At 31.3% G+C, this 11,945-nt stretch overlaps 2 protein-coding genes across 2 annotated transcripts; one reads left to right on the top strand and one right to left on the bottom strand.

Annotated features, from left to right (window-relative positions):
- Positions 1-623: 623 nt before the first annotated feature.
- On the bottom strand, positions 624-4,740 carry LOC133298580 (GATA transcription factor 11-like). The gene is made up of 2 exons (XM_061497904.1): positions 4,492-4,740; positions 624-1,277 (listed from the first exon to the last, which is right to left on the bottom strand). Exons 1-2 carry the CDS (start codon positions 4,738-4,740, stop codon positions 624-626), a joined length of 903 nt encoding a protein of 300 aa, XP_061353888.1.
- A 5,981-nt stretch (positions 4,741-10,721) lies between these two features.
- LOC133298581 (replication protein A 70 kDa DNA-binding subunit B-like) lies at positions 10,722-11,616 on the top strand. The gene is made up of 4 exons (XM_061497906.1): positions 10,722-10,871; positions 10,959-11,211; positions 11,297-11,393; positions 11,478-11,616. Exons 1-4 carry the CDS (start codon positions 10,722-10,724, stop codon positions 11,614-11,616), a joined length of 639 nt encoding a protein of 212 aa, XP_061353890.1.
- The last annotated feature ends 329 nt before the right edge of the window (positions 11,617-11,945 follow it).

Here is an 11,945-nt window from a genome sequence, read left to right on the forward strand (position 1 = left end):
TATGATAGATTAAATTGGGAGTTTCTGCATGATACTCTGGTAGATATAGGTATTCCCTAACCTCTTATCTGTTTAATCACGAGCAGTATGTATATTTGTTAGTGTCTTAATTCTTCTTTGTTTTCCAATAAATAAATAAATATAAAAGCATTCTTGTATTTTCACCTAATAATTTAAATTTTTGGAAGAGTTAATTCATAATATAATATTAGAGCATGATCTAGAGTTAGATCAATGCCGCTCTGTTATTCTAATAAAAAACATTAAACTTGTATATTGTACATGCATCAACACAAAGAATTTTTATGTGAGAGGAGAATTTTTATTTCTAACACAAAATTATTCATGTATATTCACTTAACAAGTTACTTAAATCTTTGGGAGAGTTGATTCATGACAGATGCAGGTACCACTGATATCATCAAGCACCAGTGATATCTTACCAACTTTTATATTCCATCAATCAATTTAAACAAAACAAATGATGTTAAACAATATAAGACGACTATTATTCATTTTTTTAATATAAGACAATTAGAACAAAAATGAGAACATGAGAACAATCAAGAAGGAAAAACCTGTTTGGGACTACCATTTTTTCCTAAGTAAAATCTAACACAGTATTATCCTAGAGAATTTAGAGTATTAGTCTCCTGTGTGGCTCTCTTCCTCATTTCTATGACCTTCTTGTGAGAGTTTGAGTGTAATGATGCTACAAAAGTGGGGCTAGCAGCAGGCCGATATTCAGGAAAGAGCCGGCCGGTCCTGTATCGAACCCCACAAGCATTACATAGGGTCTTAGGACCCATAGGTCCCTCCCTCCATTGTGGTGTCTTTGTAACCTCACAATGCATGCATTTTTTGGGGGTAAATGGCTCCTGTGATGAAGATCTCTTCATCTCAATATTATAAGAGAGCATGGAGAGATCCTTTTCCCTTTGCTTCTTTGTGACTCTGCTTAATAATTTCCGAGCATGATGTGTTTCTAAATCTGATTCATAGACAGCTCCCCTTTGATCTTTTTTAACAGCTGGTGAAGCAGGGAAGAAAGGAATTGAGAATAGCAGGCTGAAGCTTGAGAGACGCTGACGTCTGCCTCGAGGACGCTTTACTGGGATGACAGGTAACTCAAAGTTGGAATTCTCAACCGAGGAAGAACTACTGTTTTCAAAAACAGAAACTGGGCTGTTGGTTAGGAGTTTGCGCAAATCTTTTCCTCTCGAGACATTCTGAATGGGAATAGTTTTGCCATATGTAGGTCCGGTAGTCTTTGCTAGCTGTTTATTGGGGAAACACACATCAAAGTTGGAATTCTCAACCCAGGAAGAACTACTGCTTTCAAAAACAGAAACTGGGCTGTTGGTCAGGAGTTTGCGCAAATCTTTTCCTCTCGAGACATTCTGGATGGGAATAGTTTTGCCATATGTAGGTCCGGTAGTCTTTGCTAGCTGTTTATTGGGGAAACACACATCAAACCCACAAAACAATATATTACAATTAGATGCAACAATGATGGATATGCTTATGTATCTTGGGGTGAAAACAATAATAAAGAGAAATTTTCAATTGCACATAATGTTTCAAGCAATCGCTCCAACATTTACATATATACTCTACACAGCTAATCACATGAAAGGAATAATGCTACTAATCTAAAACATGTATACTTTTCAGTTATCCGATGCCATAAAGTCAAACATATCAGGAAACTAAAGCCAGTCAGTAAAACTACTTGTGTCTTTCTGTAATTTGAGTTTGTGGTTCTGCATAGACTTGCCTATTAAGCATGTGTGTCTACACAAATTGTGCTATGCAGTTTAATCTATCTACTTAATCCTTGCCATGAGACAGTTTCTATTTAGTCTAGTTGTAACACCCAGTTTATTGATGCAAGAAGTTCCCTGAATTTAAATTCATATAAACGGCAAAGGCTTTGGCAATGAGGAGGGATATTCACGTTCAAGCACAGAAGCACACACATGATACATCTATCCATCTACTCCTTAAGGATTGAAGGAAGCAAATTTTACATCTTTTCACGCTTGCATACCGTATATTCATCATTCAAAATAACTAAAACATTTCCAACTTCCATTTTCCAAGCATTGTTACCAGAACTTTCTCACTTTCTAAAGGCAATACCACTAAAAGTTAAGGCATGAGTAGAAGGTAATTTCGAGACAAAGCTTTTCATGGTGTCAACTATTATATCTTAAAACTAATAACTGCAAATTAATCATATAAGAAAAGTTCATGTTTGAACAGCAAGAAACCAATAAACATTTTAAGCATACGTTTAACTCAATAATATTAAGACAAGGACAACACAAAAACAGAAATAATAATAATAGTAACAAAAACAAATTGAATTTTAGAAGAAAAAAAATACAATGATTGATAAAATTACAATTAGGTAACCAATATTAACCCAATGAATCGTGTTACACAACCAACTTTTTTATTCCTAAATTTTTCTCTCTTTTTTTTTGTAATACTTTTCTCTTTAGAAGTCTACACGGATGCTGATTATGCTGGATCTGTGACGGACCGTCGTTCTACCACTGGTTATTGTATGTTTCTTTGTGGTAACTTGGTGACATGGAGAAGTAAGAAACAAAATGTGGTTGCCAGATCAAGTGCAGAGGCTGAATTTCGAGCCATGGCTCAAGGCATTTGTGAGTTACTATGGCTGAAAATTATACTTGATGATCTCAAAATAAAATGTGAGGGACCAATGAAGCTGCTATGTGATAATAAGTCAGCTATTTGTATAGCTCATAATCCGGTTCAACATGATCGGACTAAACATATTGAGGTCGACCGCCATTTCATCAAAGAGAAACTTGATAGCGAGTTGATTACCACACCCTACATTCCCACCGGGCGTCAATTAGCTGATGTATTGACAAAGGGACTTCCTTCAGATAGATTTCAAGAGCTTACTAGCAAGCTAGGAATGAGAAATATCTATTCCTCAGCTTGAGGGGGAGTGTTGTAAATATTAATATTATTTATTTATTTATTATTTGTTGTATTGGGCTTAGCCCATTAGGTCAAGTATTCTAGGTCTTGTATTCTCTACAAATAGAGAACCTTTGTACAAAGTATTTACACAATTCTATAATATATCAGAATACCTTTTTCAAGTCTCTTTTGTTTTTAAACCTTCCAATACCATACAAACAACATACACCAAGAGGAAATTTTGCAACCTGAATGAGAGAGGAAAGAGGTTACCACCATTTCCCTACCTTCCTCATCCCATTCTTATTGAACCCTATTAATGATTCCATTTAGGCGTTTTGGTGCATAATGGCTGAGCACTATAGACAACAAAATAATTGCAGCATCTCCAGAAAATTTTTGGTCAGTTGCAGGAGGAATAAAGAAACTTTGTTTTTTGTTTTTTTCAAAATAGTGTTATAAATATATTTTATTATGATTTCCTGTTACTGCCAAGAATAAGGAAAAGCTATCAGCAGGGCCACCACTCACCCATTTGTTAATTAAGTGGGTGTTCCCCCTTCCTTGATAAGAGTTTGAAACCAAAATGCACAAAAACAAATATATATGCAGCACACTTCAAGGGAAATCAAAGTACCACTACAAAGTTAGCTTACTGCTTCTTGTACTCGGTACCAGAGGAAACATCTAACTAACAAGGATGGAAACAACTCATTAGCAGACATTTAAGTATGTCATGCAATTACAATTTCCCAATATCCTGCCTATCATCAAGTAAATGCAAGAAAACTGAATCTCTAGCATTTGAATTTCCCTCACTTTTTTTTTCTAAGCTAGGCCAAAGTAATTCAACAAACCTTTTCTCCTACCCTCAAAGAAGTTTGATAACACATCTATCCCTGACACAGTTAGAGGACAATTCAACAAAAGAGCAAAACATTAAGATGATCTCCCATCACACTCATCATTACTGGCCGATCTTTTAGGCTTGAATTACCAATATTTCTATTTTCAATCTGACAAAGTTCCAGAACTACATAATTGAAGTAATTCACAATTCCTGCTAAAATTCCAACTAATAAAATTTCATAGTCGTCTAACTAACTATATTAACTTTACCAATTAAAGGTCTATGATGAAAGTTACATTCATTCAAAAGTATAGATCCTACCAAATGAAATAGTCGTTGCTAGGGGTAACTCAAAAGTTTAGATTAAGGAAAAGCATGCCCCCCTTCAAGACCAGGGAATACCACCAACCTCAATGATAATCGACCAGGTATGCTTGTTTTGTTAGTATCTGAACTTGTAATGCAGGGACTCAAATCAACAAAATATGTGCTTCAACATTGATATATTCATGTCGTTTCAGTTTCAAATGATTAAATCATGTACATAATTAAATTTTCAAATATAATTGAACTGAATTGAAGTGAAATTTTGAGTTTCTCTCTACATAAGGCAAGGGGCAACATGGCAGGAAAAAAAAGTGAAGCAGACAAAGACATGCATAGAGCAGGAAACTCACCGGTGCAGAGAAACTCCTCTCAAGTTTTGGATTCTCATTTTTCTGAGTTTTATCACAAAGCCCAGATGATGATACTGGAAAAGCACCAAGAGATGGCTCTTCAAGTTGCTTAAATTGAGCATCCCAATCTTCTTCAGCATCATCAGTTTCCACATCTTCAAGTGTGAAATCCAAAAGCTTGATGACTTCATCAAAATTCTCATCCGATAAACCATTAAAATTCTTGTCGAAAAACCAACCGTCCTTCATAATAGCAATATCCTGAAAAAAGAAACAAGACATAACCATCTATTATTGGTTGAGAATAAACACCCACAACACATGCTAACTTACATTAAGAAGGAAAGGGGAAAAAAATTCACAGAAAATTAAAGAAAGGCTATCTTGTCTGACATTGGCTCATTGTGCAATTACCTAGTCATAATGTACATTGAAGAATAAGTACATTTACAAAGCAATAAAATCCAGCTACACTTGTTAAACCTATTGCACGTCAACGATTCTGATAACCATGCTCAAAATTTAAAAAAAAAATCCAGAAGTATAACATTGTGCATTATTAACATTATTAAATTAAAAAAAAAATGAAATGCATGCATAAGAAAATGAAATGAAGTAGAAAATAAAGGAAGTGCGGTGCAGAATGAGAGTGTCGGAAAGACAAACAAAGATTTGACATTTGAAGACACTCACAGCAGTCACATAGTGAAACTGCCGGAACTGAACCTAACCAGATTCTTTTTAATCTCTCTGTCCGAATTTTGTGATTTTTTTATTTTATTTTTATTTTTGTTAGGGTGGTGGCGCTACCATGCGGAAGCCCTTATCCTGCGCTCTCTGTGCCTCTGCGTTGTCTTAACTGTTACATAATTATAATGTTTGCTTCTATCTTTTTCCTATTCCCATCTGATATGTCTCTATTCCATTTTCATGCCTTTTAAACTTTTTTAGTATTTTACAAGTTTTATTTATTTTTAAAAAATTACAACTACTTTTTAACTACACAACAATCGTATTATCTTATTTCTTGTCGCTGAATATATGAAAAAATTTCAGGGTAAGCCTATGAAAAATATAAGTTTAATTATAATTATGTGATATAATGACCATGAGTATGTAAATATAAAATAACGTATCTGTTTTCAGGTTGAAAGGTCTCTTTCCCAAGGAGAATATTAAAAATAGAATATAAAATTATTTATGTGCGTTTACCTAGAAGTTTAAATTTTTGGATTTAGGATTTGATCTTTGCCACCTTAATCTTTAAATAAATTTTTTAATATTCATGTTTCAATCCCTAACAAGTTGTTTGGTTGGGAACTTTTAAGCAGATATTTATGTTTCTCAAGTATGGCTTTTAGAAACATCATGTTTGTTTCAACGTATTTTCACCAAAAATTCATCTATCCAGTTTGTATGAATTTATGAGAAACATAGATATCCGCACTGTTTAGAAACCCAATTTGAAGGTGAGATTTTTCGGAAAACCGATTATCTGACTTTTAATGCATGTTGATTTCATAAAGTTACCTAATTTTCCCAGTAAAGTTTTTTCCCACCAAACAACTTCTTTTTACATTTTTCTACCTATCTCACTTTATCTATATTTCCAATCATTTCTCTATCTATTACATTTTCCTACTATTCTAAAAAAATTTCCTCAACCAAACTCCCCCTAAAAAGTGATACCTCCTAATTCCTAGGTATCTACCAAAAAGAAAAAAGAAAAAAAAAAGGGGGGAGTTTTGTGTAATGCGACTATGCATTTTTCATGCTTCAATATCTTTGGGCGAGGATGGGTTCATGATATGATATAATTTTTTTTTTTTTCCCATCCAATAGTTAGAGATGGGTATGGTTCAAACTAAACTTTTTTTCAGAAAAAAAGTTAAATCAATTGATTTTACAATTAAATTGTTTTAATTTATATAAATTAATTTTATTTATCCCAAATCGATTCATTAACAGTTCAGAAAGTATACAAATTGGTTCAGGGTTTAAAAGATGCTAAACTTAAGAGATGAGTTGTTTTTGTTGTTGTTACGATTAGTTCTGCAGCTCAAAATCTTAATAGGAGGAAACTTCTTCACCCTTATTTTATCAGTCCATGGATTTTGTTGTTCCCTCTCAATTGCCTAATAAGGATAAACCCATCATATTTGTGACGTGTAAATTAAGGGAAAATTGACGGGAAAATTGTAGGGTACGTCTTGTAAAAGTAGGCCTGTGACTAGTTATTTAAACGTATTTTTTCAAGGCATGAACAACTTGTTTATACTTCTGATATCACTAAATATGTATGTATCGTGTTCTAATTTAAATTAGAAAAACAATTCACATGATAAAAAAATAGAAAAGAAATTATTTAAGGCATAAATAAATAGCTGGATATGCATAAATTAATAATTAATAATTGCTTAATGTATATACCTCAATCGTTGGAAGCTGCTGCTTCGTGTCTCTTTGACGATGGTGCTCCACTAGAGATCTCTAATTGTAAGGTGTTGTTTCAATAATCAAATGGGGTATACTTCTGTAAACTTTGACAAGAGAATTAGATAAAAGTAGAATAAGATATGATATTTGTTTTGTTCTCGAGACAGAGATGTCTAGTCAGAGACGTATATACGAAGGAAATACTGAGTTATATGTATACAATGACAATTTAATCACAGGAGAGAGTATCATACTTGCAGGTTTCGTCTCTTATTTATAGAGTTTACCTACGGTAGTAAGATTCTGGACCTCCATTGGGCTATATTTTGGGCCCGTTGCTAGATCTATTGCTGTCATCTTAGGATTGGTATTGACCAAGGATTCTTTCCTTTATTTGCATTACTTCCTCTTGCTGTTACGATATCTTGACCTTTTTAATAACAGGATTGATAAGCTCACGTCATATCCTGTTTTGATGTGTTTGAGACGAATATAATGTCATGATAAGATTGTAGAATCGCAATACATATCGTGTATCGTTTGACCAATTTTTCGTACTGTGTATCGTGAATCGTAAGATTCAAAAATATAATAATAAAATAATTTTAAAATATATAACTTTTTTATGACTTCTATCGAATTGTATCGCAAGTTACATCCTTCTATTTTATGACCTTTTTCTTTGGAGCCATTTGAATTATTTTTTCCTAAAAGAAAGAAAAAATAAATAAATTTAAAATAAAAATAAAGATGAACTAATGAGTATAAGAAAAAAAAATTAAACTTGAAATCGAAGCCTAAACTCTTAAGTTTGGACACGTTTCCATTGCAAAACTAGATTTAGAATATTTATTTAATTATTTTCTTTATTAATACAAATTTTTCATATTGATTTTTGAGTTTAAATCATAAATGAAATATTTATTTTCTTTTCCTTATTAATAATATTTTTTTACAATTTTTTAAATTTAAATAAAAAATCAAATCTTTATTTCAGTTTTTTATATTACAAATTATCAATTTTGATTTGATTTTCGCATCGTATGATACACGTATCTTATCGTATCATACGATAAAGTATTGTATCGTTCGATACAAATCCCTTTATGATACATCCCACGATACGTATCGCTAGGCTTGTGGTTCGTATCGTGTATTGTTCGATACTGATAACTATGCGTCATGATATGATATAAATATACAAAAATATCATTTTTAACATAATTTCATATGTTTTTTAAAAGGGTAAAGATTTTCTCCCGTCAATGGATATAAGTTATCATCGGTGAGCCCAAAACGAATTTGTTTTGGGACGAAAATCAAGATATTTTTATAATTTTAATATATTGCAGGGTTATATTAGTCTTTATTATTATAATTTTTTAATCTTATAACCTCAAAACGATGTCGTTTTGAGCTCACTGGAGATAAATTTATCTCCAGAGTAACTGGAGAAATACTTTTCCCTTTTTTAAATTGTTTTTAAACTATTTTTTATTTTTTTATGCATTAGTTCTTATTTTAAATAATTCAATAATTTGAAAAGTCATAATTTTAAATTAAGTATATTAAAATACAAAAACAACTTACAAAATTTTAAAAATAAATAAATATACCATCACCAAATAAATTTTATTAGGGTTTTATTAATCTCATGTTAAAGGAGATAAGTTATCTCATGTTATAGAGATAAACTTGTGGTTCCACCACCTAAAAAAAAAGAAAAAAAAAGGTCGCACAGTTATCGAATGATGTGTAGGAGAGAAATTTATCACATGTAACATGAGAGTAATTTTTCCCATTTTAATAATGTGGGACAGATGGTATTAAGGCAAATAATGGGCCTAATGTAATGATTCGAAACAATAATTATTTAAATGATTCTGTCTCTCAGATTTGATTTAACAATTCATTAAAAGGGAATAATTGAAAGTCAATGGATATAAGTTATCTTTGGTGAACCCAAAATGAGGTCGTTTTGGACGAAAATTAAGGTGTTTTTGTAATCTATCTATATATATATAAAGGAGAGTTCACTGCTGGAAAGTTTTGCCAAGTGTCACTCCCTGGTTAATTCTACAATTTGGTTATATACAAACTTTATTTATTGGGTAAATTGGAAAAAAAAACTCTTTTAAAAATTGAATTTTAATTTTTAAATCGAATAATAGTTGCAGACAAGGCAATGAATGTCCCACTGCCCATCACATTGGTATCCAAAAAAAAAATCAGCTGTTTTAATTGCTTTTTATGTTGGAATTGGTCATCTCATCTGAAATTCGAAATTTTAAATGTTTTATCAATTAAATTTCAAAATTATGTATTTATTTTGCACAATCTGAAATTCGAAATTTTAAATTCAATAAAGAGAAAACTCTTTTCACGGACATGCATTCACGATCTCTATTCATGGAGATCAATAGAAACAAAAACAAATTTCACAATTGTTGAAGACCTGATCGTCATTCAATTCATAATTTCGTTATGGTTATTTTTAAAAAAATATATATACAATAATGATATAACAAAGACATTATCTTTGTTATATATTTGATTCAAATATCATAACAATCAAGAATCAAGAGAGCTGACAGACAAAATAAATTAAATCCCAAAACCAAAACTATCATATCAGATAAACTATCATATCTGAAATTCGAAATTTTAAATTTAATAAAAAGAAAACTCTATCAGATAAACTATCATAACAATATTCGTTTTAAAAATTGAATTTTTGAAATTTTTTAATGTTTTATCAATTAAATTTCGAAATTATGTATTTATTTTGCACAATCTGAAATTCAAAATTTTAAATTCAATAAAAAGAAAACTCTTTTCACGGACATGCATTCACAATCTCTATTCATGGAGATCAATAGAAACAAAAACAAATTTCACAATTGTTGAAGACCTGATCGTCATTCAATTCACAATTTCGTTATGGTTATTTTAAAAAAAATATAAACACAATAATGATATAACAAAGACATTATCTTTGGTATATAATGATTCAAATATCATAACAATCAAGAATCAAGAGAGCTGACAGACAAAATAAATTAGATAATCAGGTGTTTTAATTGCTTTTTATGTTGGAATTAGTCGTCTGATCTGAAATTCGAAATTTGAAATGGTTTAAAATTTTGAATTTACATATGGATGGTGGAAAAAGAATTTCTTTTAAAAATCAAATTTTAAATTTGTAATTGAATAATTAAATGACCGTTTGTGGTGGCAGACATAAAAGAATAATTAATTAATAAATATGGGTTTGAAATTCGAAATTTTAATTGGATAATCAAGTGTTTTAATTGCTTTTTATGTTGGAATTGGTCGTCTGATCTGAAATTCGAAATTTGAAATGGTTTAAAATTTTGAATTTAAATATGGATGGTGGGAAAAGAAATTCTTTTAAAAATCGAATTTTAATCTTTAAATCGAATAATTAAATGACCATTTGTGGTGGCAGACAAGACATTGAATGTCCCACTGCCCATCACATTGGTATCCAAAAAGAAATCAACTGATTTAATTGCTTTTTATGTTGGAATGCGTCATCTGATCTAAAATTCGAAATTTGAAATGGTTTAAAATTTTGAATTTGAATATGGATGGTGGGAAAAAAATTTCTTTTAAAAATCTAATTTTAATTTTTTAAATCGAATAATTAAATGACCATTTTAAATCGAATAGTGCATATTCGTGTATAAATAAGTATTTGGAAGTGTCTCAATTTCGTTCTTTTCTTTGTCCTCAAAGACTTTGAGCCAATATTACCTGATATACGTTTGGTTATGTATTCCAAGTATGATTTTATTAAGGATCTTAATCCTTCTAAGGAGGAGTGGAGGATTAAGGCTAGAGTTGTTAGAACATGGAAGGTTCCTAATTTTCAGCAAAAACATTTTGACGACAACGTAGAGATGATTCTGTTAGATGAAAAGGTATTTGTTTTTGTTTTGTTTTTGATATTACTGTTGGTTTGCGGTCCATGTTTTTAAAATGTACTAATCTATGCATGTGTTTTGTAGGGTGGAAGGGTCCACGCTGCTATCAAGGGTTCTTTAAATATCCATAACAAAATTCACGAAGGAGAAGTTTATTTCATAAAATTTTTTGGAGTTGGTTTGAATAGTGGGAGTTTCAGGCCAACTAAGCATGATTATCGTTTGTCCTTCAACTTGAGGACTGATGTAAAATCCACTATTGATTCTGCTATTCCCACCAATGGATTTGATTTTGACGTTATAGAGAAAGAGTCTTCTGATTCCCCTTATTTAGTAGGTTTGTAGATTTTGAACTATCCACTAAGTCATGCTTTTGTTGTTTGTGTGACAATATCATCTGTCTAACCATCCTTAATGTGTAGATGTCATCGGTTTAGTTTCTGGAATAGGGGAAGTTCGTGAGCATATTATCTCCGGTAGGAAGACAAAAATGGTTGTCGTGGAGCTTGATAACCTCAGGTATCTATTGGTTATTTGTTATGTGTTATGTTCATTTGATGTAAAATTCTATTTTGTGATTTGTTGCAAAAATTGTGCAAGTAGGGGTCATAAGCTCGAGTGCACTCTCTGGGAGGACTACGTGGACCAGGTGCAACAAATTTTGGGGAGTAATCAATCTCCTCCAAACGTGATAATAGTTCAGCTTGCTAGAATAAAAGGTTTCAGGGGTGAGTTCACATAAATATTTGATTATGATTTCATAATGGAATGTTTTAGTTTATTTCCCTCCTTATGGTTTTTTTTTGCTATTGGCTATTATATTGCTAATCAAAAACTTATTTCAATGACATTCTTGGCGGAGAGATACCAAGGAAAATGGTTACAAATAGCAAGCAATTGCTATTAAGGATCAACAATAATTTAATCTTCATTTTAAAAGCGTATTAGCTAAGTAGTAAAGAACATGAAAGTGTTTACCAAAAAAAAAAAAAAAACATGAAAGTAGAGGAACTCAATCCTTTGCTCTAAAACTCCACTATGATCATATTATTTTTATGTGTAAAGTTTTGG

This window comes from Gastrolobium bilobum, unplaced genomic scaffold (assembly GCF_033153095.1).
Source record: "Gastrolobium bilobum isolate Gb01-03AN ecotype WA unplaced genomic scaffold, APGP_CSIRO_Gbil_v1 utg13847, whole genome shotgun sequence".
Lineage (NCBI taxonomy): Eukaryota > Viridiplantae > Streptophyta > Magnoliopsida > Fabales > Fabaceae > Gastrolobium > Gastrolobium bilobum.

Excerpts from the sequence above, each read along its gene's own strand:
- LOC133298580 (XM_061497904.1), bottom strand. The coding sequence starts at position 4,740 with ATGAAGGACGGTTGGTTTTTCGACAAGAATTTTAATGGTTTATCGGAT. Across the intron at positions 1,278-4,491 it reads AGAGGAGTTTCTCTGCACCG|CTAGCAAAGACTACCGGACC; the intron begins GTGAGTTTCCTG and ends CCCAATAAACAG.
- LOC133298581 (XM_061497906.1), top strand. The coding sequence starts at position 10,722 with ATGTATTCCAAGTATGATTTTATTAAGGATCTTAATCCTTCTAAGGAG. Across the intron at positions 10,872-10,958 it reads TGATTCTGTTAGATGAAAAG|GGTGGAAGGGTCCACGCTGC; the intron begins GTATTTGTTTTT and ends TGTGTTTTGTAG. Across the intron at positions 11,212-11,296 it reads TGATTCCCCTTATTTAGTAG|ATGTCATCGGTTTAGTTTCT; the intron begins GTTTGTAGATTT and ends CTTAATGTGTAG.